Consider the following 27,489-nt stretch of genomic DNA (forward strand, 5'->3'; position numbering starts at 1 on the left):
AAAAAGTCCCTTCATCAGTCATACTTTAAAAAGTATCTATTACCTGCCAGGATACAGTAGTGAACAAAACATACATGCCCCTTTCTGAAGGTTTTACAAATAAAAGTTAATCATGACCCTAGAGGTGAGGAAGAAAATCCAGATAGGTAAAGAAGGTAGAAATGAGTGGATACAAAGGGCTTGTCAAAAGTAAGGGTCAGGACTTGGGGAATTGCAAGAATTGAGAGTAAAGATGGTTGATGGGTAACAAGGTCACTGAGTTGGAATTGAGTGAAAATGTAAGTCCATTTTTGCATTATTTTATAAAAGGGATATTATACCACTTTGGATTAATGAAACTATACAGGATATAGGTAAAATTCCATTACACTAAGGGGAACTGACCAGTTAAGTTTATTTTTTATGGCTGTGTTGATATGGTTCTAGGAAATTCTTTGAAATAAGTTAACTTAAAAATTGACTGTTCTCTGTGACCCCTGCTTCTATAAAAACTATTTGAGCTTTTTGCTCAAGGTATAAAACTATTTAACTTTTTACTAAAGGCAAAAATGAAAAGCTACAGTTGCTCTCTTCAACATATATTTGAATTAACCTTTAATTCATCACATCCATCTCTAACAAATATTCCCACTCATTTGGGGGGATGATACACAGTTAATAGTGGCTGTCTATGTGTGGGATTGGGGGATGGAGAGAGGTCATTTGGTGCCTTTGGGTAATATTTGAAGTTTCAATTGTGTACTATTTTTTAATGTTTAAGAAAAATTAATTTGAATTTATCAACCATCCATTAAAACCAAAGCACAAATACCCCAAAATATCCAAACCTCTGATTTATACATGTTACATCAAGTCTTTACACTTTTTGAATTGCGATCCAGAAACCACTTTGCATTAAAGTTAAATAGCATGTTTTTTAATAATGTGTATCTGTGGGTACCTGCCCAAAGATCCTGTTTCAGTAGGCCTGCAGTAGAAGCCAGAACTCTTACTTATTTCTCTGATTCTTAGGTACAGTAAAGTTTGTCAACATGTAATTTCCCTCTTTCACCTGTTAATGAGTTGCGCTTTACCTATTTGAGAGTTTCAACTAACCAGGGTTAAGACTTTAAGCAATGCAGAGCCTTAGAAAAAAGTTCCAGTAACAGGAGATTTTGGCTGCTCTGTGGACAGTGATGTCATCCGACTTTTCCTTTAACATTTTACAACTATTGGGTCTGAGTGGAAGAGGATTATTTCATGGCCATACCTGTAGTTGGACCCCAAAGAGAACTGATCTTTCTTTCATATATATGACAAAGAAGGCCTGGAAAATGGAAAGTTTCTAAGGATGTGGGAGGAGAGGATCTCGTGTATTAATTTAACAGAACAACTTCTTTAGCTTTTAAGCGCCAAGCAAATGCCCAAAGGATAGGTCAAAATGGTAGATTTGTGGAGAGAAAAGGTGTCAGAGTGGGAAGGACTTAAAAATCATGATATAAATAACTGCAACTCTTATGACTATATAATAGAGCACAGTAAAAGAATAACTACAGCAATAAATCCATTATACCATTTATTGATGATGGAATTATACTGGAAAACACTATAAAAGAACAATCTTTTGAACAGTTTACTAAGTAAAACATTTCTTTGAAACAACATGCAAAAGATTGTCAAATATGTCAGTGTAGAAGTCCCTGGATTTATAGACAGACATCTCAGCAGTGATTTTCACAAGTTCCACTCCATATCACACCCAGCAATTGTTTTGTGTGATTTTTGGGGTTTCTTTAATACCTGTATCTCGGAATAATGAACCATATCTTAGCTGGGCTTCTTGAAACAGATTTGCTCACATTGAGATGTACGAAAGAAGTTATTTTTGGTCAATGGGTGAGCATTTATCCTTAGCAATAAACGAAGGTGACAAACAATTTAGCTTCTGAATATAGAATGGTCTATTCAACACTATATTTTTTCGGTAGAGTTTCTTTTTGGTCCTTGGTGCCTTAATTTCTTCCTTCTGATTGTCAGGAAAAGATAGAGGTATCGGTGAAACTGGTATTGGAGACCTTGGTGGCAGACATCTTGTTGAGACCATTTTAACCAGTGATTGAGTTGTTTGGGCAGTAGTAGGCTTGGATGAGAGTTCTTGGCATGGATTTAAAATGGAACTTTTGGGATTCTTAAAATCATAAGTTGCAAGCGATTGTTTTGTTGTGGATGAGCTTTTTAGAGATGGTGGTCTAGAATTCCATTTACATTTGCCAGCACTGTTCCAATTCCATTTTGAAGCATTTTGTTCAAGCTTGCAAGAACCAGAATTGTTTTTTCTTTTTTCTCGACTTTTATCTACACAAGACATCTGAAGACTCAAAGAGTCAGAAAGTTTTGGCTGTCTCACTTTTGGTATAGCTTTGGAGGAAGAGGGTCGTTCAGTAACTGCTGGAGTACAGCAAGTAGTTTGTAGTCTTGGCCTTTCTTTTTGTATAGTCGTATGTTGTAATCTTTCCAGTTCCAGTAAACGAGTTATCAAGTGTTCAGTAGAGCTTTCTGGAGGGTCCACTGTCGCTCTCCAATTTTCAGATTTTGAGAGGGCTAATTTGTGCAAGTCCAGAGCATTGAAAGGAGGAGGGAGAAAATCAGGATATGGAAATACTTCATTTGGTTCCTCAGTGAAAGGTTCTTCAACATTTTCTATTTTTTCTGGTTTTAAGTTCAGGTCCATCCTTTTAAAATAGCCAAGTAAACTATCATTTGCTTTCTCATTTTCTGATAAATCACTTTCATCTGTTAAATTTTCTTCCATACTACTGTTTCCATATTTCAAATTCCAATTTGGAGCAGATAAAGTTTCACCAGTGCTGTTTTCTATAGTTGAACATGAATTAATATGAAGCTCATTTCTGTCCTTAAAGAAGTCTCCATCAGCATAGGGCCAGCAGAGACCTAATGGCATTGGCAGTCCAGGGTCAGGACAAACATGCTTATCAGCTAAAGCACTTGTCAGTGAGTGGTTCAGAGTGAAGAGCCTTACAGGATTGCTGGTTACATTAAAGCCAGTTTCCACTGAAGATTTTTTGAATTCCCTTTAAAAAATAATTTAATTAATGGTTTGTTGACTAGAAGTTAAATGCTATTAAAATGATATGATTAAAAACCTTTATCAAAGATCAGTTCATGTTTACTTCCCAATGGCATATGTGTAGCCATCTAATAGAAATGTTAACTTCCAAATATGCTCTACCAAAAAAAAACAAAACAAAAAAAAAACAAATATGCTCTAATTATACACAACTATATAAATTTTGTAAAGTAGAGATTCAAATACTAACTGGGCAGCCCTTTGTGCAAGCACAGGTGACTAGATTATGATACCTAAACTGGCGAACTGTGGCTGTGAACAGACACTCGGTTAAAAGTGGCTATTACCCATTTGCCTATATCATACATGCAATTATGGTGTCTGAAAATAAGGATATCTAATTTAAACTCAAGTTATAGTGAAATGTTTATTAACCAAGAATTAGATGAAATGGAACTTTTAAAGAATGTAGTTAAGTTACTTGACAAAGCCTTCTATGTTAACCATTGTGATTTTTAACTAACACAAAAACAAAGCAAACCATGTCTATCAAACGAAAATTATCACATAGTCCCTATTAATGTTCATCTAATGGTCCTATTTTAGGAGTTATACTTCTAGATATTATATCAAGATGAAACTGCAAAAATATCAGGCCATAAAACACTGAGTTTCTGTATTTTTTAAAGATTTTTTTTTAAGAGATGATGGGACTCTCCCTCTGTCTCCCAGGGTGGAGTACAGTGGCATGATCATAGCTCACTGTAACCTCAAACTCCTGGGCTCAAGCAATCCTCCCATCTCAGCCTCCCAAGTAACTGAGACTACAGGCACATGCCACCATGCCTAGCTACTTTTTTTCATTTTTTTTAGAGATGGGGACTTACTATGTTGCCCACAGTGAGTCTTGAACTCCTGGCCTCACGTGATCTTCCCTCCTTAGCTTCCTGAGTCGCTGGGATTATAAGTGTGCACCACTGCACCCAGCTGAGAAAAATCTTACCAAAATGTTTCATTGATTCCAAACTTCCATCTCTGCAACATCATCAAGCCTACCCAATGTTAACTGCAAATACCTCTCACACACATTGTTCTGTTTAGTCCTCACAACAACCTTATGAGATAGGCACTTTTATGTTTCACCTTTTACAGATAAGAAAACTGAGGTATTGGAGGGGTGAAGTTCACACATCTATAAAATGGTAAAGCTGGAATTGGAACCCAAGTGGTAGAATCCCATGCCTGTGATCCTAACCAATGCATTCTACTGCATCAATTTATATTTGCTCCTCTGCTGTTATGATGAAATTCAGTTCACTTCATTTGACCTCCTACCTTGAAATCCTTATTCCCAGCTGAGTTCCATTGCAAAGAAATAGACTTTCCTGTCCCCATCTGCATTAGGACATTAGTTACCACAATTTCCTTTGGCATTTCTTGATTTCCCCCTTGAATTTTAAAATAAGGTGAGCTTTACCCTGGGCATCACAGAGGAAAAATCTTCTGGCTGGGAGATAGCTTCTATCAAGTGAACTCTATTGCTAAAACTGGATAAAAGAGAGGCATAGAACTCAGGATCCATGAACTAAGACACTATGTAAAAATGACACAAAGCAGTGTTTAATAAATGTTAATTTCCAAATATTAGCAATGTGCATTTTTAAGAAGCATGCTACCTGGTTGTAATGTACAATGAAGTTTAAAAACCAAAAAATAAGAATTTAAACCCTAGAAAGGCCTATAGTGGCTATGGGCATGGAGCAAGCTTCCACATCTCAGTTCTACCATTCGTTAGTTGTGTGACTGGGCAAGTTACTTAACTTGCTGCCATCCTTTCAACGTCCTCATCTGTAAAACAGGATGATGATAATAGCACCTACCTTATAAGACTGGTGTGAGCGTTAAGTGAATTCATACACATAAGGAATTTAAATAGTTCCTGGCATATGGAAGAGTACTTTCCTATCACAGTTCCTTTTTCCCTCAACGACTCCGAACTCTACCATCTAAACCTTCACTGTGAGGGCACAGGAAGCTCCCATCTCTTACCCATTCTGATTATCTTGTGTCTGCAGCCACTTCCTGTTTTAGGGTGAATTTCTACAGTTTCCCACTATTCTCACACAATATTTTTTTCTTCTGCTTGTTTGTATCCTTGTATTTCGAGTAGTTAACTTATCTGTATTTAAATTTATTTCAGTAATCTAGGACTTTACCAGGATAAATATTCTCTTACTTGTTCTCCATGGTACTTCCTTCATTAAGAGGAAAACTCCATAACTGAAATATCCCTTGTTTACTATTCTGGGAATAGAAAAATCATGGACAATATTTTAGTACCTGCATAAATATTTTTAAAATAATATTTTATGAGTATGATGAATAAAATCCTACCTGTGTTCTTTCGTGAGCATGCTCTGACAGATTAAGTTCTAGCATTAGCTGCTCTACTGGAATTTCCAAATGGTTCTACAATGCAGCAGAAGACTTTTAAACATAATATATTTCTTTTTCTTTTTAAACACAATATATTTCTGTTCCTTATTCTCACTCTAAGAATGTATAGTTTTTGTTGTAGCTAAAGAATATAAAGTCTAATGATATTTCCTTCATACATATAGAAATCATTTGTTTTTACTGATTTCAGCAGAAAATAGTATAATTAATGTAATCTATGATAATTACCAACTACACAGTGTTATTAATGAGCTTTGAATATCATTGTTTTTATTTTACAGTTAAGTATTTTATATTTTGATCAAAAAGGATAAAGAAAAAGATTAATTGTCCACTGCTTGAGAATAAGATATTGACCATTTCAACTGCTTCAAGACATCCTGAGGGCTGAGACTATTTCCCCTTTGGCCATGACTAAAAAACACTATATTCACTATAATGTTAATTTCCATTTATAGCATTGTTATATTGAAAAAACTTAATATAACCAAATATTAATTCAGTGACCAATTTGTAGCCCTGTAAAAGAGTAAAGGCTTTGATTTGTTTGAAAACTCTACAGAAATGAAATTTAAAGTTTCACTGTAGGCTGGGCGTGGTGGCTCACGCCTGTAATCCTAGCACTCTGGGAGGCCAAGGCGGGAGGATAGCTTGAGCTCAGGAGTTTGAGACCAGCCTGAGCAAGAGCAAGACCCCATCTCTATTTTAATAAAAAAGAAAAAAGAAAAGAAAAGAAAAGAAAGTTTAACTTTGAGGAAGAAAACTTTTTTAAAGAACATACATATACTTTTAAAACAATATGTTTTGTGAATAATTTAAAACCAAACATTTATCCTTACCTTGTTAATTTTGCCTGAAAGAATATGTATGAAAAAAATGACAATTAATAGTTACATAAAGGTGGTTATTTCAAAACAAGCCCCCTTTTAATATGAGTGATTATTCCAGCATAAACATACACATCTAGGATTTCTTACCACCTGCTGCACTATCCCATCCAGATGAGAGGTTTTTATTTTCAGGAACAGGTACTTCTGAATCCAAATTCCAGTGAGATAAGTTCTAAAACAATATTTGTTTTAGATAAACTTAACATTAAGAAAATTTTAAAAGCTCAAGTACGTAATTTTACATGTTCTTTGGGTAAAGTACAACAAAAGGCACAAAGCTACATGACCCCCGCTCCCTCATTATAAGGATACAATCAGCATCTTTAAGGGGAATATAATTTTCTCTTATCAAACCATTATCAACTTGATAATATCTATTATTCTAAAAATAGAAAGGTTTTTATAATAAATAGAAATATTTTATAGTAAAAAATAGAAAGGTTTTAAAATAATTTGTGGTTTCATTCTCATTTTGTCAAAAATAATGACACAGGTTTTCAAAATTGATTTTAAAAATGTAATAAAATGTTCAGTGTGTCCCTGGTACACAATGGCACATTCATCTAATTTTCTGTATATGAGTACCAGATCTGATAGCCTATAAAAATCATTCCATCAACCATAGAAAACTTCCAACCTCCACATTATATTCCACACTAACCAGCCCACTACTCATTCTAGATTCCAGGTGTTGAGAAACACTCAGGAAATATTCAAAAGAAAGCCAAAAACTGAATGAAAAGAGAAAGGTACTAATTTCTGCTGAGTATTTATGTTCCAGACATTGTGCAGAATGCTATGGGAGGAAAATGTAGGGTGTATATAGGGGAGGATTATAATAATTTATTCTGGAAAATGGAAAGTGAAGAGGTGATTAGTTTATATGAAAGTAATTTTTAAAGAATGAACTCAGTTGTTTTCTATATCAAATAAGAAAAGCTTTTGTAAATTATTATTTTTTCACCCAGATAGTGTGAACTCAAGCCTTTGTAAATTAAACTCTAAGCAAATGAAACATTAGGTATTATTGGGTATCATCTCTACACTCGTACTGCATGAGGATTTAATTTATCCACAAGATGTATCTCCTTATAGTAAGAGTAGCTGAACGTTAGAAGAGAGGCCACAGATCATCTTTTTCTGGAGGCTTTTGAAAAATAAAATTAATAAAATTGAATCTCTGCTCTTCGGGATAATATGTATGAGGTCTAGTTTCTACATAAGAATCACCTAGGGAACTTTTAAAAAATAATAGTTGCAAAAAATTACTACAGATTCTGATTCAGTAGGATGAGGATAGGCCCAGTTATTTTTATTTTTTAAATCTCGCCAATGGATTCTCAAGCTTCTTTCAGCCATGGAATCCTGGTACACTGATGTGCTAAATGCACATGTGAAAGAAACATCTTTATATTAAAATGGTAAAGGAAAGTTGATGAAAACTGTCCTGTCAAGATCATGCAATAAAATTAAAAGAACCAAATTTGTCACGTGGTAAAGAAATTTGGTCCACTAGTTAGCAAATTTCTTAACAGTTGGGACTTGATTATACTTTTGATATCTCACCTCACCAATATTTGTCATAAAGTATGTGTGAGAAAATAAAAAAGCACTGCCTGATCGATAACAAGGTAGCATTTTTAACAAAATCCATTTGCAACTAGAAATGTTTTGAGATTTTCAGAAAAGCTGGCAAACTTTCCCCTTGTTAAAAGAAATAAAAATTTTCCATTTGCTATTCCAAATGTGCCAGGAGGAAAACTCAGGACAAACTGCTCACAAAGCAAAAGCAGGAAGGGTATCACCACAATAAGACTCAATGGGAGTTATGTCTTAGCAATGGGAGCTGCCACCCAAATGTTCAAGTTCAACTGCATTGACCATACCTCATGAGAGATGTTTGACACACGCAGGTTGGTGCCACAGGTCTCACCATTTCTTCTCCCCTTTTTGTTGCAGCTGCTTCTCTGTTTCCTTAAAATCCTATACAGGTTGTGGGACAGGCACATTTATGGGTAAGCGTCAACATTTATGAAAAAGAAAACATGAGCTTTGACTTCCCAGCTAAGGGAGGTTAAGGCAATGTTTAGAAAACTGAAGAGGAACTCTGAGGGCAGGGTGGGGTGACCACAAGAATCAACCAGAAGCAAGAAGCAAGCCAGACCAAAAAAGGATAGGGACAAAAGCAAGTTGGAAGATGTAACTGACAGGAAATTAGGGAATTAAGGTCAGAGGTGAGAAAGGAGATATCAGATAAGAAAATGAAATACACAGTGGAAAAAATATGGCGAATTTTCTAGAACTTACAAAACAGGGCCATGAATTCTGTTTTAATCATTCAAAACAAGTGGTCTATTTGAAAGCAGGGTTAACCTTACATATTGGCACAGCTGGTACTCCAGGCATGTTACAGAGATGCCAGGAGGCCCACAGGACCGAACTATATTTTCCACACCAAACTATCATGGTGCCTGTAACACCCGCTACCATTTAAGGTAAAAGTGCTAGAGAACTAAAGGACGGTAGTAAAGCAATCACTGGATTGAGGTATGGCTATCTGGAAAGAGTCACAAATTGAAGCCACCGCAGTAATCAGTGTATTTGCTAATCATTGACAATTTATTGTGTCCTGGAGAGAAAGAAGTATCCTGAACAAATAGGTGATACGTATAGTTCGGGTATCGATCCGCCTGCTGCATGTATGCCGGGCACTGGGCTTGACCGGAGGAAGGAGGGTGCCCTTAGGTGGCGCTGTCTGGGGCCACCTGGTGTGTGCCGTGGAGGAGGGCACCTGGGGAAGGAGTCTGGGGACAAGGCGGCCTTGGTGCCTGCGGGTCGGGGACAGGAGGTTTGGGGGCCGGGCGGCGGGGGCGGCTGTGAGGGGAGCGGGCCCCTTTCCCTGCCGGAGTGCGCGGCCCGGGGCGGGCGGCGGCCGCCCAGGCCCAGGCTGCAGGGGCTCGCGATGCCGCGGGCTGGGCTCTTACCCCACGGCGCCGCAGGCCCACGTGTCCTCCCCGGCGTCCTCTCCGAGGGCGCTGCCGCCCCGAGGCCGGGGCCCCTCCGCGCGCGGGGCGAACGGCTTGGCGGGCGCCCCCTCCGGCTCGGCCTTCCTGCAGCGGGGGGACAGAGAGGGCAGCGAGCGGCGGCCGGCCGCGAGCGCCGCGCCCTCGGCCGTGAAGGGCCTGCGAGGCCCGCGGGCCGGCGCCGGGGCCGGGACCGCGCTCGGGGCCCAGGCCGGGCCCAGCGAGGCCAGCCTCGGCCGGGGCTGCGGCGCCGCGGGCCTCGCCAGCGGCCGGGTCGCCGGGCAACCAGCGGCGGGAGGGGGCGCCCGGGGCGGCCCCGCGTTCCACCCGGGCCACCGGTATTGGTGGGCCGAGGGCCCGTCGGCGGCTGCCCAGCCCCGCAGCCCCTCGGGGGCCGCCTGGCCGCCGGGCCCGCAGGGCGCACGAGGCTGCCGGGGAAGGGCGCCCAGCCTCGGGTCCTGCCCCCGCGCCCCGCGGGGCCCCCTCAGGGGCTGCCCCAGCCACTGGGCCATCGCGGCCGGAGCGGCGCCGCCAGCCGCCCGCGCGAAGGTCTGAGCCCCCGGGGCCTTCTCGGGGCTTCCCCGGCCTTCCGGAGTCTTCCCGGGCCGCCTCGGGCGTCCTCGGCCTTCCGGGGCCTTCTCCGAGGCCTCCTCGACTTTCTTGGACCTTTCGGGGCCGCCCCGGCCCTTCCCTGGGCCTCCCCGGGTTGCGGGCTCCGCGAGGCGGCCAGTAGGCCTCGGCACCCAGGGCCTGGCCCACGGGCCTCCCCTCCATTGCCTGTTCCAGGACAGCGGGGCTCGCTCGTACTGGCTACTAACCACGCAGATGCACGCGTGGACATGCCCAGAGGTGTAACCATGCCTCTAATATGGTAAATGGTTAAAACGGAAGACGAAAGGTATCCCTGCCGAGAGCAAGCCCGCCTCTGATCAGTTGCAGGTCAGTCATCGGTCTTATAATGGGAAGGGCAAAAAATTCTTTTTCTGTCTGGAATACAAGTCTATCAGAGCAGCCCCATTCCGTACCTCCAGATGGGTATCTCTTATTGCCACTCCATGAAGTAAGTGGAGGGGAAGGGGAAGAGTATCTCTATCCTCTCTGTACGCCTCTCCCTCCCACATCAGTTTGAAATAGAGAAAAACTTAAAATAAATCAAAACTAATTATATATGTAAGTACAGTATATGAATACTGAAATTGTCAGTTATATTTTTTCTAATAAAACATTGACATTGAGGAAGAAATTTCTGCAATCCTTTGCTGATGGTGCTCTTATGTTCTGTCAGGTTGAACACCCAGCTCAAGATTCAAACCTCACAACATTTTTCAATAAGCATCTAAATACACTGGTCTTAACATCTGGGGAGAGGGGACCCCGTGCCATTTGAGAATCTTCGCTCATATCTACCAGCTGTTGAACACAATTTCAAAGGGCTCTCAGATACTTGACACCCTGCTCATGTCTCCTTCTTCTGCACTTCTCTTTTCCCTCAGAAGGCCTTCCCTTTACAGAAGCCTTCCCACACACACTACTCTAGTTCATGACACCCTGTTTCTGTTTTCTTCTTTGCACTCTTCACAACCTTTTTGTTAGTCCTGCTTACTTGTCTGCTTTTTCCTTGTCTGTCTCTCCCCAGTGTATTATAAAACTGGGACTGGGGCCTTGCCTGTCTAGTTCATTGCTGTATTCCCATCACTTTAAAATTGTGCTGATCACTCCGGTTAAAATGGCTATTATCAAAAATACAGAAGATGTTAATAACGAATGCTGGTGAGGAAGTGGAGAAAGGGGAATGCTTGCATACTGTTGGTGGGAATATAAATTAGTACAGCCACTATGGAAAACAGTATGAAGGAAACTAACAATGGAACTACCGTATGATACGGAAATCCCTCTACTGAGTATTTATCCAAAAGGAAATACGTATATGGAAGAGATACCTGCACTCCCGTGTTCCTTGCAGCACTATTCCTAATAGCCAAGATATGGCATCAGCCTAAGTGCCCATCAGTGGATGAATGGATAAAGAATATGTGGTATATGTACATAATGGAATATTATTCTGCTAAAAAAGAGAATGAAATCCTGTCACTTGGAGCAATGTGGATGACACTGGAGAACATTATGTTAAGTGAAATAAGACAGACACAGAAAGATAAATACTGCATGTTTTCACTCATATGTGGGAGCTAAAAGAAATTGATCTTGTGGAGATAGAGAGTAGAATGATGGTTACCAGAGGCTGGGAAGGGTAGGGGAGCGGGAGAGATAAAGAGGGGATGGTTAATGGGTACAAACATACAGATAGATAGAAGGAATAATCTCTAGTGTTCAGTAGCATAATAGAGCAATTACAGTTAATAATTTATTATGTATTTCAAAATAACTAGAAGACTAGAATTGAAATGTTCCTAAAACAAACAAATGGTAAATGTTTGAGGTTATGGATATCCCAGTTACCCTGGTTTGATCATTGTATGCTTGTAAAAGCTGTTGTTAGAGCAGGAGACCAGGAGACAGGGTTGAGCCAGATGCAGGGGCTTGCAGATTGGGTGCAGGTGCTAAACAGCACCTAACTAACAGAAGCTAACTAGGGGGACTGATAACCACAGGCAGGAGCCAGCTTCAACTGGCTCGTCAGCTCTGTCACCTCACGTGAACTTTGGCTAATTACAATATCATTTTCATTGCAGTTTTAAATTTTCTCTGCCCTTGAAATCACCATGACACTTTTTTTTTTTTTTTTTTTTTTGAGATGGAGTGTCACTTTGTTGTCCAGGCTAGAGTGAGTGTCATGGCGTCAGCCTAGCTCACAGCAACCTCAAACTCCTGGGCTCAAGCGATCCTTCTCCCTTCAGCCTCCTGAGTAGCTGGGACTACACGCATGCACCATCATGCCCGGCTAATTTTTTTTATATATATTAGTTGGCCAATTAATTTCTTTCTATTTATAGTAAAGATGGGGTCTCGCTCTTGCTCGGGCTGGTTTCAAACTCCTGACCTTGAGCAATCCTCCTGTCTCGGCCTCCCAGAGTGCTAGCCACCACGCCCAGCTTCCATGACACTTTTGAGACAACCATATAAGGTATGAAAATGGAAGGTGTTGAGAAATATGATTGAGGAATTAATGAGATGTAGCTCATAAGACCATTATTTTATTGTATCACCCTATGTTACTATATTAAAGACAGAAAGAGGAGTTTGCAGGGTTTTGCCCTGAAGGAATGTGTGAACTCAATGGCTTACTTATCAGAAGCTGCTATCAAGGGAGGGCTCTCATGGCTCCAGTAGGGATGTTTTCCAGGAAGTCTTCCCAGTATCTCAAAATCTGTGAGCTTCTGAGGCAGGGCAAATATGACCCACAAGATGGGAGCCAGGGACAATGAGTGCACTTTGCCCAGAGACATGCCCCTGTGTTATAAACAACCTGTTTTATAGAGATGGGTTTCCTGCTCTCTCCTGATTGTCTACCTTTAATTCCACAATAACTAGATCAAAGAAATGTAGGGTCACTATACCTCTTTTGTTATACCTTCGTCAATTGACAACTACCTCTTAGAACTTAGAAGTTAGTCTCTGATAGACTTTATACTTGTTTGTTCACCTTGATAGATTAGAAGCCCTTTGAGAGGACTTTTTGACCCCAACCCACTACCTGTCTCCCCTAGCAACTGTATTCCCTGATATGTAAATGTGTTACCCTGACAACTGGTAATTGATATCTGTGATTATAAAAACCTATGTGAATCTAACCATATTGCTGGATGTTCATGGGGATATGTCCAGTCTTCTAAGTACCCCGCTGTGGTTATTCCAATCTTTTTATATAAAACTATAAAGTATACCTTAGACTATGTGTATTCTTTTATTCTATTTCCTATCAATTTTCTTATCCTCTGTGGCAACCCCTATCTAAGGGATCTGGCTTCGTGGGGAGAAGCAACTGATCTCCTAGCAGCCCTGCCTCAACTCTCCCCTCAAAAAGGCAACCCACTTCTAGGAATTACTACCTAAATTCTTTGTAAAAGCCAACCCCTTGGTCTTACATATTCCTCCCCTCAATTAGTAAAACTACATAAGATCTAAAACCACTTCCTCCCAGTGCAGCTGTTCTTTTTCAAGCCTGCCTGTGCTCTCTCCTGAGGTGGTACTTTCAATAAAAAAAAAAAAAAAAAAAAAAATCTGTCACTTGCTTGGCTTATATGGTGCATACTGAAATTATTTTCCCTGTAATCACCAAGAATGTGGAAAAACCTCCATTTGGAGGCTGGTAACAGTGTCACGTGTGCTCCATAAATACGTACAACTATTATATATCCATAAAACTTAATAATAAAAAATTAAAAGAAAACTGTGCTAGGCACATGGTAGAAGTACTGTCAATATGGGTGAATGAGTAAGATTTGGGCAGGCCTCATTCCCTGATGCCTCCTTGGAGGTTTCCTTTCTGGGCCCTCTCCTCCTTCAGCTATTTTCCATTGGCTGCTTTCAAATACAGAACGGCTCAAATGCCCTCCCAGTGTCTAAGGAATAAAACCTGAATTTTGCAGCCAGCCTTTTAAATGTCTGCTCATCACCTTTCTAGTTCCTGCTCCGTGTCAAACACATCAGACATTTCACAATTTCCCTAAACAGCCTTTCTCTCCAGGTCATACACCATTTTTACTTTTCCCATCATAGTGCCTCCTTTTTATCTCCTTTTGTAACCTGCCTGGTGAAATGCTAGTCACATCGTTCTAGCCCACAGCTCATCTTTCTTGACTGCTCAGGAAGAATACATTTCTACCTCCTCCAAGATCCCTATTTCTAGTTACAATTTCTTTATAACCCTTTACTCAGTTACATTATAATTATTCATTTAAAATATCTCAATCACTATCTTTTCAACACCTCAGAGGTGAGCTCTGCCCTTCTGCTATGCAGGAGAGTGCATGGCATGTACTGTAGTAGGCAGTAAATGTTTGAAATAATTTAATTACCACAAAAATAATATTTTCTAGAATGCATGGTGTGGTTACTATGTTTCAGGCATACTGCCAATATTTTATATGGATTACCCAATTTAGTACACCTGACAATCCAGTGAAGCAGGTACTATTAATGTTAGTTATTCCTATTTTATAAATGAGTAACCTGAGCCTTCAATATATTAAGTAACTTTTCACAACTTACAATTATTTGAAAAATAGTGAATTGGGGGATAAATATTGGGGTCCATGTATTCCCAACTGACACTTTCTACAGATAATGTCTAGGAAATATGTCCCCTTTGAGGCAGAAATCACATGTGTACGAGTGTGCGTGAATTCCACGCGTCCGGCTTACGCAGCTCCCATCTTCCTCGCTTTCTGTTTCTGTTTCTGGTTTTCCCTTTTGTTTCAGAACTTGCATTGGTTCTCGATCCCTCAGAGTCCCCCTCAGATTTGTCCTCCATAAATATATCTTATAAGATTCTCTTTTTTTCCTTGACAGAACTTATTCTTAAGAATCTTCCTTTCCTATGATCGTCCCCATTTGACTGTTCTTCCATTCTCTGGAGACTTCTGGACGCTTTGGCATCGACATCATGGCCGGCCCTCCCCCTGTCACTAACTGTGAAAGGCTGTGGGGCGTGAAATACAAGGGACAGGGCTAGGAGAATGGTGCCTCTCCACACACTGGGGGCTGGGCTGCCTCTAGCCCAGCCTCGGCAGGTGGAGAGTCACAGTGGCTTAGGTTCAGCTTTCGCTGCAGTCCTTGGCCCTTCCTTCTAGCCATCTCACGGCCACGCCCAGGGGCCACACCCAGCGGCAGCCTCAAGCTTGCCTTAAAACCTGCACCTTGTTAGCTAGTCCCAAGTGAAGTCATTACTTTTATAAATGAAGTAGGATAAGGTAGATGCTCTCTAGCTCATGGCGTTTAGCAAGTTCTTATGTTAATTACAACGGAGGTAGTCTAGTAAGAGGGAAAGAAGGCAAGTCTTGGACCAAGGCAGTAAGCGTGCCTTGCTGCCCACCTCAGTTTCTCCTCCTGTGACACAGGTGACAATGTTGACCACATAACTATTTTGCATGTATTTTTTTATTTATTTTTGAGACAGAGTCTCACTCTGTTGCCTGGGCTAGAGTGCCGTGGCGTCAGCTTAGCTCACAGCAACCTCAAACTCCTGGGCTCAAGCGATCCTCCTGCCTCAGCCTCCCGAGTAGCTAGGACTACAGGCATGCGCCAGCATGCCCGGCTAATTTTTTCTATATATTTTTAGTTGGCCAATTAATTTCTTTCTTTTTATAGTAGAGACGGGGTCTCTCTCTTGCTCAGGCTGGTTTCGAACTCCTAACCTTGAGTGATCCTCCCGCCTCAGCCTCCCAGAGTGCTAGGATTACAGGCGTGAGCCACCACGCCCGGCCCACATAACTATTTTGACATACATTCTTTTCATTATACTGGGTTATGCAACGGAATGTCAGTAGCAACTTAGTTTCTAATTATTCTGGAGAGAAAAGGCTTCTGATTGAGTCTACTCCTCTCAGGGCCTTTCGTGCTTTGATGTCACCCATGCACTTGCCCCCCCTCCCTTTATCTCTCCCTTCAGTGTCACCAAGCATGGCTGGTCACGTACTAACAGCAGAATCTTGCTCAATGTTATTATGTAAACATTTTTAGAAAGGACAATATTTTCTAATTAATAATATGCATTTTGGTTTTCAAATAAGATGCTAAATCATTTCAACTCAGTTATAGGCAATTTGTATTTAGCACATGGTTTTGCCAAGTAGTCTTTTTTATCCTGATTTAGGAGACTTTGTTGATAAACATTCAGTTTTGTCTTTTAAGAGACAGAGTCTCACTCTGTTGCTCAGGCTACAGTACAGTGACAGGTATAGTCATAGCTCACTGTAACCTCCAACTCCTGGGCTCAAAGGATCCCAACCCCTTGGCCTCTCAAAGTGCTGAAATTATAGGCAAGAGCCACCATGCTTGGCCCATTCATCTTAAATAGCCTAAGTTTCTTGTATTCATATAATTCCTTTTTAAGAAATATATGAGAAAATATTTCTAATTTCAAGTTTTAAAAATTAACCTTTAACACTTTGCTTTTTTAGCAATGTCTTTTTAGGGAAGCCGTTGTTTGGTTGCAAAAATGTAAGAAATCTTGTTTAAAATCTATTTCTTCTTAGAATGAATGTGATAGTGATATATCTGAGCATATTTCCAAAAGGAAGATAAACCAAAATTGACCTCTCTCAGTCAATTCTATATCTGCATATGTTACAGCTAGTACATTTGAATAAATTCTCCATCATATATTTCCTCCTTTATTTTAAGACTTGATTTCTGTAATTTGACTTCCTAAGTCTTTGTATCTTTCAGATGCCTATACTCTGTATGTATGTGTTCCTAGCCTTATATCACAAATTCACTTTAAGTTTTAGTTTCAGTTTCAGTATCAGAACTTACTTTCTGGTGCCAGGAAAGGCGTAGCTTGAATTCTCTTTCTGGTAGTCGGGCCCCTCCCACCTCGTCTGCTGTGAACGGAACACTCTCTTGAGAAGGCTTTCTTTAAGGAACTTGGAGATGATCTTCTCCCTCTGAACATTACTGAACACCTTGCCTTCTGGAAACCAGCTGATCTTGTCACATCCTCCATGGCAGGGGGGAAGGGGAAGGTGTTCCGGAGACACAACAGCCCTCTTTGGAACAAAAGAGAAATTGCAGCTTACCTAAAAGTCATGACTAAAAGATCAGCCTCACTAGCAAAACAACCCGAGCCCTGCAGCTGCTGCGCTGCCCCATCACCTCCGCCAGCACCTGAGCGGCCGCCGCCATGCAGGCAGCTTCCACCACATCAAGGACGGGAGTGCTGGCTTAGGAGGACTCTTTATAATCGTTTCTTGGGAGAAAATAATAATATATTGAAAACACAGTTTTGAAGAGGTAAAGATATTGGTCATTGAAGAATAGAATTGGAAATAAGAGGAATACAAAACAAGATGCACAGATGGAAGCATTTGCTTCACCAAGAACATGAGTCCGTGGGCCGAGGCCTGGCTGGCCAGCTGCGCCGTCCGCGCCCGCCCTGAGCAGCGCTCTTTCCTCTGCACCGTCACTAGCGAGAAGGAATGAGATCGAGTCCTAGAAGAAGCCTTACTCATTGTAAACACAAAACCAAACAGTATCCATCTGATGGTTTGTTTAAACATAAAATTTAATAATTGCGACTTCTGATTTCAACCAAGGCCAACAAGTTTCAGATAACTGTAAATGTTCCATCCATTGCTATTTAGAGCAATGATTAAGAACATCTGAGTCAACTTACATGGAGTGTAAAGAATCACATTTTAATAGATCACTTCCTTGGCATGTTGAGTAGCTTTCCTATTTATATAAATGAGAGTTTTGAGTAGTCACTCAACCTTGCTTGGAAGAAAGAAGCCAGGGGATATGTCTCCTGGCTGCCAGAACATTCTAACTCCACGACCCCAACCAATTCCCTTCTCTTTCCCAAAATACCCATAAAATTGTGAGAATCACATTGCATTCAAGTAGTTCTTGTTAGTTCTATAATGTATAATTTAAATGCAAACATATTTAAAATATCTTTTTGTTTATGTTTTAAAGTTTTACTTTTTAAATTTGTAAGTTGAAAATTAAGAAATGAATTTTACTTCTGCTCTGGACACTGATGTATCATATGGTATAATCGTGATGTTGTTATAGTCTTAGCCAAAGATTTTTGATGTTTGGTAAAAATCTGGCCAACACTAGCAGCTTTGGCCGTGGCATGCGGGGCTCACTTGCCTTCTCGTTTTCTCACCATTCTGCAGTGTGGTTCCCCAGCTGGCTCTTGCAGGATAATTATGGGGAACCTGGCTCCACTGGTGAAATTAAGGAGTAACTATAACAAACTCTATTATTTGCATTTTTGTCCCAAATCTGGGAGTAGTTCTTGGCAGGTTCTATCTTGCTTAGGGCTGTGCTACCAATGTGGTGGTTTAAGGTTATTTAGTACTTATGTTGTCCTCTGGTCTTTGGTCTATAGTGCAGAATGGCTTCTTACCAGTAAAGCTAGAGCCCAGCATTTTTGCTTGTCTACTTTGTTTCCTCAGTGTTAGTTTGGATAAGAGAATACGAGGCAGTCTGGCTTCTCACCTGTGTCAGTCTGGACATTGGCTCAGTTCGGGGCGATGAAGCTCTTTCCTCGGTTCTGCCCAGGACTGTGCTGATGTAACCACTCTCTCTAGGAGCCTGGCAGGTCTGTGGAGCCTTAATTAGGCACACACAGGGTGCAAGGCCTCTGCTCAGCGCCAGTCGGGAGAATAACACTGGATCTGTGCACACCTGGGTTTCCCTCTTTCCTTTAGGAAAGCTCTGTTTTCCTCAGAAATTGTCCATGTCCAGATAGGAAACTGGAGTTTCTGCCAAAAATCCCTGAAAGACTCGGCAGGAGGTTTGTGACGGGCTGGATTCCTCTGCTTGGGGGACACAGGATGAACCCTCAGGGTTCTGGGCCACTGCCTGGGCCATTGTGACTCTCAGAATGCTAAGCAAGCAGAGGCCGCTGTGTTCTGCACCGTCTTCTTGGCGATGGGGGAAAGCTTGGAGGAAGACAGCTGCGAGGCACTCCACCCTTCGTGTTCTTAGTTTGTTCTCCGCAGGCACCATGGGGACAGCTGGCAACAATCGTAGAGTGGTGAAATTGCCACCCCTTGGCAAATTTCAGAAGCTGAAAAACTACGCCCATTCCGAGGCCCTGACTCACACCTTTGAGACGCTGTCTAACCTTCACAAGCTGCTTCCAAACCATCTGATGGAGCTGCTCCATTCCTACAAGAGTGAAGAAGACCAAAAAAAATGTATGTGGGTAGAGGGTGGGTGTGGACTTTTTAGTAAGCGCACACTTCATCTCGATACAACCTGCCTCTTCGTTCAGCCGTGACTAGGGACTTACTCTTAACACGGTCAGTGTGATCAGTCCTTGAGACCTGGGCCCCGTCGTGCGCTTGGGGCTTACTCTGGAACTTGCCCTGCACTGACTTAACCATCACTTCCTCGTGTTCCTTTTATTTAAAGAGGCTTCTGTGCACCAAGATAGGTCTGTCCAGTTTCCTTAGGCAAAGTATACCGTGAGAAGACAGAAAGGGTACTGCGTGGAAAGCCACTACATTTGCAATTCAAGCTTTAGATTTGACTTTAAGATCAGGAAGAGAACCTTCATCTTGAAGGTCAGGGTTTGAACTTTATTCCTTTGCTTTATTTCCTTTTATTCGTTTCTCCTGTTGCCATGACTGTATGACCGTAGGAAGAAGCTGGAGATTTTGTAGTTTGGAATGGCCTGCTACTCCTGAAATTCCGTCAGGATAGTTGATAATTGAGCCACTTTGTAGAACTGGGTGGAGGCTGCCTCCCGAATTGTTCATGCTTACATGGTGGCCACCTGTGCCCATGAGCTTAGAAAACAAAACATCAGCTGCCACAGTGACTAAGACACAGTCATGGGGACAAAGGTAGGTATTGGTGTAATGATTTTAAATCTCTGAGACATTTGGCCATTTGTAATTTGATGAATCTCTAAACCCTGAATCCAGAGTAGTGTGAATCAATCCTAATATCTAGATTGCATTACAGATTACATAAATAGTACATATAAATCATCAAGAAAAATATAAGCAACCTAATAGAATGGGTAAACTTGTGGACAGGTGTTTCACAAGATTTAACTACAAGTTATCAATAAGCATGACAGATATTCAAACACTCTGGCCATCAAGGAAGTAAAAGATAAACAAGGAGACATTTTAGGCCACCATTCTGGTCAAATTTAAAATGGTCAATAATGAGAACGTGGGGAAAATCAATGCCCTCACACACTGTTGATGGTGTGTTGATTGATTCAGGTTTTTTGAAGGATGATTTGAAAGTCTTTGTTGAAACTTCATATGTGTGTTACTGGCTTATTGAAGCCGAACTTGGTCAAGAGTAAGCTGAAAATAATTCTCTTCTTTCTCACAATTCCACCTTTTGACCCATTCTGTTGACTTGTTCACCCTTGGGTGACATTGCAGGCAGATCTCATAGCTTTCTGGGTCATATTCAGATAAGAAAAAGTTTACCCTAATATCCAAGCTCTAAACTCTCACCCAGGTGAAACCCTCTGTTTGCCACTGTTTCAGCCCGACCAGTGGCAGAAGCCTGGGGAAGGCCCAGCCGCCGGGGGCTCTCTCCTCGCCCTGCTCAGCCTCCTCCCTCTCAGGCTTCTGTGGGAGGGAGAAAGGGCAAGAAGCTCAACAGCTTTTGTCTTGACTAGTCAGATCTCAGCCTGTGATCTCAGATTTGTGCCCTCTGGGAGTGGCAGCTGTCAGAAGCTGACTGGCTCTTTTCTGGGGCATTTGTGTGGGTTTTTGCTATTTCCCAGCTGGGGGCTCTCATTTGCACAGCCTCCTGCTGACATTTCCCTCCTTCCCTCTTCCACACCTGTCTTAGTCCATTTAAACTGTTGTATCAAAATACCATGGGCTGGGCCGGGTGGCTCACGCCTATAATCGCAGCACTCTGGAAGGCTGAGGCAAGAGGATGACTTGAGGGCAGGAGTTCAAGACCCGCCTGAGCAACATAGCAGGACCTCATCTCTACACAAAATTAGCCTGTGTGGTGGTGTGCACCTGTAGTCCCAGCTACTAGGGAGGCTGAGCCAGGAGGATCCTGGAGAAAACATATTTTCTCCTCCTTATGGTTTTCTTAATAACATTTTCTTTTTTCTAGTTTACTTTATTGTAAGGATATAGCAAATAATACATATAGCACATAAAATATGTATTCATCAACTGTGTATGTTATTGTAAGCCTTCTGGTCAACAGTAGGCTATTCGTAGTTAAGTTTTGGAGAAGTCAAAAGTGGCAGGCAAGGTGGCATGTGCCTATAACCCCAGTTACTTGGGAGCCTGAGAGGGGAGGATCCCTTGAGACCAGGAGTTCAAGACTAGCCTAAGCAACATAGTGAGACCCTGTCTCAAAAAAGGGTTACACGCAGATTTTTGACTGTGCAGGGGTCAGTGCCACTAACCCCTGTGTTGTTCAAGAATTAACTATACTTTGCAAGGGGATGACATTTAGCTTGTAGAAAAGCTAAGCCCCATACCTTCACCCAGGTGGTAAAAGCATAATGACTGCCATCTCTGCTCTCATTTCTCTGTGGCCACAGGCAGCTGTGGTCCCTCCCAGCCACTCACCATTTAATGTTTCCAGGTGTTCTGGGCTGAATTATATCCCCCCAAAAGATATATTGAGGTTCTAACCTCCAGTAGCCTGGAATATGACCAGATTTGGAAATAGGATCTTTATAGGGTAGAGACGCAATTAATTAAGTTCAGATCAGGTCATATCAGAGCAGTGGGGGGGTCTTAATCCAATATGATTGATGTCCTTATAAGAAGACAAAGACACACAAGAGAAGATGGCCATGTGACAACAAAGGTGGGAGTGATGTAGCCATAGCTAAGGAATACCAAGGATTGCCAGCAAACACCAGAAACTAGGAAGAGGCAAGGGAAAATGCTCCCCTAGAGGTTTCAGAGAGAGCACGGCTCTGCTGACACTTTGATTTCCAACTTCCAACCTTCTGAATGTGAGACAATAAGTGTGTTGTTTTAAGCCACCCAGTTTGTGGCACTGTTATGACAGCCCTAGGAAACTGATACACCAGGTGTACGGGACATGGTCTGATTCTCCAGGTAGTTCCCTTAAAATACCTCTTAAAGCTAGGGGGTGGGGAGAGGAAGGGAAATGCTATAGTACTATGGCCCCAAGCCCCAGGCCGCGGACCAGTACTGGTCCATGGCCTGTCCGGAAGGGACCATGCAGCAGGAGGCGAAGCCTCATCTGTCTGGACAGCCGCGCGCGCCCGCGGCCGCCGAGCCCGCCTGTCAGGTGGGCTTCTCCTAGAGCGCGCCCCTGCTGTGAACTGCGCATGCGGAGGATCTAGGCCGCGCGCTCCCTATGAGAATTTGTCCAAAACCATCCACCCCAACCCAGTCCGTGGAAAAATTGTCTTCCATGAAACCGGTCCCTGGTGCCAAAAAGGTTGGGGCCCGTTGATACGGTGCATAGCACTACCGCAACTCTGTGCCTAAAGAACCCTCGAGTGCCTTGAACAGTGCTTAACTTTCCTTAGTGTCAGGTAGGTCTCAAATCTGCAGGTGGAGGGCGTAGGCCGGGAGGGTGGTTCCTAGGGGTGGAGAAGCTGGGACCAATCAGGAGAAGGGCTGCAGACAAAACATAGTTAATGAAAACCCAGGAATCAGAGGTTTTGAGGTTTACACAGTTGTGGAGCATAAGTGGACAGGAACACTGCCAGTCATTTGGTACTGTCCCACACCCCCGTGAGCCCGCCCCAGACCAGGCCAGTAAGAGGAAACCGCCTGGGAGTCCTCAACGTCTTTCTCCCCTCCTGGAGACCGACCTGTTTCTCTCTTTTCACTTTGGGTAGCTTCCTTTACTTTCACTTTGTATAGTTTCTTCCTTTTCTGTAATAAACTGTTTGTATGGGATGGCTTTGTATCTGTGATCACTCTGTCATGGCTCAACTCGATACCAGGACTCCCTCTTGGCACAGGGAACCGAAGACCAGGGGTCATCGAGAGACCTAACATTAGATAGATAAGTATGTTGTCCATAGACGAGTATCTGGCACCTACTGAATTTTTCTCAGACTTTACGGCCTTGGACAAAACTGAAACGAGAAAAATTCATATTTCATATCCTGTTACATATGCATGCCCTTCAACTCAGCAATTCCGCTTCTAGTTATTATCCTACAGAAATACTCATGCCTATGCACATAGGTGCATTGACATAGATGTGTATTGAAGCCTTGTTTGTAATGGTGAAAACATTTTAAACAGCCTAATGTCATTGAATAGCAGAATGATTAAATGAATGAGCATATCCATACTGTGGAATACAAAAAGAAGGTTGACATTAAAATATCTACAATATATACTGTAGAGTTTTAATAAGCTGCAAAAGAAGAAACACAATATGAATCCATTTATGCCAAGAGAAAATTATACATTTATTTGTGCATACAAATATTATGTAAATGCGTAGAAAAGAGTTCTGAAAGGAGACTCAGCAAATTTAAGATAATTCCTTCCTTGGAGAAGGAAGATGAAAGAAAATGTTCTTCTGAGTTGTTTAATTTTATGTATTCCAACAGAAATCTTTTCATGTATTATTTTTGTAATTAAAATGTAATTTTAAAATCGAAAATGCAATGAGTATTTAAGTGAAGTTGGAGAAATGGATTTTAATTTTCTAGTGAACTTCCTATTTTATGTTGATTTGGATTTTGTTCCCTTAGCCTCCCAAAGTACACACTGATAGATGTTGATACACCTTCAGGAGATGGTAGTTCCTGCCGTGTAAAACTGCCACACAGCAGTTAGGTGCTTTTGTCCCAGAGGTGTTCGGGTGCAGTGGTTGTTTGCTATTATTGGAAGCCAGTTTAAAGAGGTGCATGATGCAGCTGAGGTGAATGGCATTAAGAGGGAGGACATGTCTCCTTTGAGTCCCAAGTCTGTGCCTTCAGTGACCTGGCCTGAGGCTGAGTCTGGTCACTGGGGGCACATTGGCCTTTGAGGCCCTGAATTCTTCACTAAAAGACTGCTTCATTTCCAAAATGTCATTTTCAAATGTACAGTGGTTGCCTTGCAAGTGCATCCAGAAGAGATGACCCTATTTCTCTGACTTTCACCCATCAGATCATGAATTCCATCTTGCTACTACTGTGTCTAAAGCCATCCTTCCATTAATAGAAGAAATTTCTTTTGACCTTAAAAATAGGTTTTGTCCTTTCCCTGCCAACCACCTCTTCATCTGCAGAGATGTTTTCCTGTATTAGACTATATTGGTTCCCCAGAAATGATCACACAAAGAAAGAAAAAGAACATCTATAACTGAAACCCTAGGGTTTTCTCCGATATTTTAAATATAAAGTTAAATCATAATATAAAAATGAGAAATGAAGATCCATTATACTATATGGATCTAGGAATACTGATGTTCAGATAATTGTCTCGAAAACATAAAAGCCTCATCACAAACCCCTAGAAGTGGCGTTCTTCCTCTCCCACCCACGCCACAGTTCAGTGTAAGGGGTTGCTCTGAGATCTTACTACTGTTTTATGGTGTTTAGTACATTCCACTTACCTACTCCCTAAATTACTCACTTGCACCAAACAAAAAGTAGGAAGTGTGAGAAAGATTAAAGCATTTGTTCATTGTTTTCAATGCTGAAGAAGATACTTCTCTTAGTTACCTCTTCATTGCTTTTTTTCCCCAAAATATTTTGGGAAGCTGCCTAATTAGATAGTGGGGCACACAAGGAGAAGTGTGGCTAGTGGGCAGCGCGGTTTCCACGGAGTAGATGGGCTTGGGAGGAGACCCAGAGGGCAACTCCCAGAAGCAGTGTGAGCGATTCATGCGCAGCGGTCTCACTGATGACTGCAAACCCATGACTTCAGCGGGAACATGGGCGAATGCAATTATGAGGTGCACAAGTAACACATCACTCTAGAGCCTGAAGTGTTAGGTTACCTATTTTTACTGTCTCTGGTACATACACACACACGTACACACACATGTCCTGTTGCTTGGTGTACCTGTTTATTTGTTTTGTCTATGTTGGTTTGTATTAAATGTGATTACTCTCATCCATCCATCCATCCAACATGCATTTCATTCCACACATTAAAGTAAGAAATTGGCTGGGTGCAGTGGCTTATGTATGTAATCCTACCACTCTAGGAGGTGAAGGTGGGAGGGTAGCTTGAGCTCAGGAGTTCCAGACCAGCCTGAGCAAGAGTGAGACCCCATCTCTACCAAAAAGAAAGAAAGAAAAAGAACCCAGCTGGCTGTTGCTGCACACGCCTGCGGTCCCAGCTTCACGGGAGGCTGAGGCAGAAGAACCACTTAGAGCCCAGGAGTTGGAGGTTGCAGTGAGCTACAGGGATGCCGCAGCACTCTACCCAGGGCGACAGAGTGAGCCTCTGTCTTGAGGAAAAAACAAAACAAGGCAACTGAACACCCCTCCTCACAATCTCCCACCCCTTAAAATAAAGAAAAAAGGGGGGGGAGTAAAATAAGAAATAAAAAAGACCTTCAAGCAACTTATAGTCCAGTATCACCAAAACTTCATCTATAAATTTATAATCAATATTATTTTACTTCAAATAATTTCTTCAGGTATCCCTTGCTTACTGTTTTCTTTCAAAAACCAGAACACTTGTCTATAATGTCAAATAAGGTTGGCACTAAGGCACAATTAAATATTCAAAGTAAGTTCTGAGTTTTTATCTCATTTTGGTGTGCAGTATCAAAATATAATTAATCATACTGGAGAATATGCAAATTTGTAATTTTTGTTAAATATGGGTTTTTCAATCTCTCTAATTTATCCCTAGCTGCTTACAAAGGATTTGAGACAATTTACAATATTAAATTATGTATGTAGGCTGGGCACAGTGGCTCACGCCTGTAATCCTAGCACTCTGGGAGGCCGAGGCAGGCGGATCACTCGAGGTCAGGAGTTCGAAACCAGCCTGAGCCAGAGCGTGACCCCGTCTCTACTATAAATAGAAAGAAATTAATTGGTCAACTAATATATATAGAAAAAATAAGCCAGGCATCATGGTGCATGCCGGTAGTCCCAGCCACTCGGGAGGCTGAGGCAGCAGGATTGCTTGAGCCCAGGAGTTTGAGGTTGCTGTGAGCTAGGCTGACGCCACGGCACTCACTCTAGCCTGGGCAACAAAGTGAGACTCTGTCTCAAAAAAAATAAAAAAATAAAATATGTATATGTACCAAGACTATAAAAAACAATTCAGGTGAAGCAAAAAAAAATTTTTTTTTACTGGATGTTACCAAATACCTGAATTGAATTAACTAACTGAGATGAATATCAAATTCAGCTTTGATATTCTTTTTTTTTTTTGAGACAGAGTCTCGCTTGTTGCCCAGGCTAGAGTGAGTGCCGTGGCGTCAGCCTAGCTCACAGCAACCTCAGCATCCGCCCGCCTCGGCCTCCCAGAGTGCTACCACCGCGCCTGGCCAGCTTTGATATTCTAACAATGGGAGCAAGCCGCATGCACGCCATTCAGAGCGTGCTTGTGAGAACTTCCTCTGTAGCCCAGCGTGTGGTCGCTGAGCTAACTAAAGTCCTGCTAAGGGCAGTTCCAGTCCTTTTCTTGATCCACTTGGAGCGGTTTTGAGGCCTCTCGGGATCAATTTATCGAGCAAGTCATTACACCAGTCAGTCGGATTGCCAAGCTATGGTCCCTTGAGCCAGATCTCCGTACTTGGTGGTCTCTGCCTACTACTTCTGCTATAGAGAGTCTATCAATGATTCAGCCTGACATAAAAGGGATTCAGTGTAATTCCTGTGCAGAATCAGCCCAAGTCTCTCTGAGGTTCAGGTTCTCGTCCTGCTATGAGGACTATGACCGCTGTCTAATTCCCTAGTGCACCCAAATGATTGCAGAGCTACTCGAGGCATGGTCTGCACACTGCTGTTGCTTCTCTAATTGTTGCCAACTGGAGAAGAGATAAAAAAAAGTTTACAGGTCAACTGTGTGACTGAAAACACGATGTAGCTTAGCTGACTTCTTTCTTTCTTTTCTTTTCATTTCTCTTTTTCCCTTACTGCAAGACTGTTGTGAAGGAAGCTGTATATTGAATTACACTCTGGTGTGAGCATCTTGTCTCATTGCAGATGGGCAATTTGGCTAAGGGCCAGTCGAGGTCAATGTGAACCAATGACTGTGATATGAATGTGAAGTGTGGTTAACATGTCTGTAGATAAAAATAACTGTACAAAACTTAATTAAATCTGGCTTGATATGAGTGAGATCAGGAATATGGAATCCCACACCACCAAGTGTCCCCTGCCCCAGACACAAGAGATTAATTACTCTTTTCCTCTTTCTTGGACGTCAGTATGTTGAGCCCACACCCTTACAAATGGGCTGCTAGCCGATGGTGCTCAGATTCCCAGGGCAGCAGCCGGGCCTCCATGCTAAGC

The 27,489-nt window shown here is 42.0% G+C and overlaps 2 protein-coding genes across 3 annotated transcripts in view; one reads left to right on the top strand and one right to left on the bottom strand.

Moving 5' to 3' along the window:
- Positions 1 to 1,531: 1,531 nt before the first annotated feature.
- Positions 1,532 to 18,938, bottom strand: FAM217A (family with sequence similarity 217 member A). Of its 2 annotated transcripts, XM_012768393.3 has the most exons (9): positions 18,567 to 18,938; positions 16,875 to 17,107; positions 9,399 to 9,524; positions 8,301 to 8,397; positions 6,502 to 6,586; positions 6,364 to 6,377; positions 5,462 to 5,536; positions 5,304 to 5,371; positions 1,532 to 3,071 (listed from the first exon to the last, which is right to left on the bottom strand). In XM_012768393.3, the coding sequence occupies exons 1-9, from the start codon at positions 18,582 to 18,584 to the stop codon at positions 1,859 to 1,861; spliced, it is 1,929 nt and encodes a 642-aa protein (XP_012623847.1). In that variant the 5' UTR covers positions 18,585 to 18,938; the 3' UTR covers positions 1,532 to 1,858. The 2 variants fall into 2 exon arrangements, with proteins under 2 accessions (XP_012623847.1, XP_075866557.1); XM_076010442.1 differs by lacking the exons at positions 6,364 to 6,377; positions 16,875 to 17,107; positions 18,567 to 18,938 and having other exon boundaries at positions 1,533 to 3,071; positions 9,399 to 9,482.
- Positions 18,939 to 18,960: 22 nt separating this feature from the next.
- The window catches only part of LOC105873471 (testis expressed protein 56), a 43,549-nt gene continuing 35,020 nt past the window's right edge, over positions 18,961 to 27,489 (top strand). The window contains exon 1 of the mRNA XM_012768397.3: positions 18,961 to 19,270. Coding sequence (XP_012623851.1) covers positions 19,078 to 19,270 — 193 coding nt within the window. The 5' untranslated portion in view covers positions 18,961 to 19,077. The remainder of the gene's footprint in view (positions 19,271 to 27,489) is intronic.

This window comes from Microcebus murinus, chromosome 15 (genome assembly GCF_040939455.1).
Source record: "Microcebus murinus isolate Inina chromosome 15, M.murinus_Inina_mat1.0, whole genome shotgun sequence".
Classification (NCBI taxonomy): Eukaryota; Metazoa; Chordata; class Mammalia; order Primates; family Cheirogaleidae; genus Microcebus; species Microcebus murinus.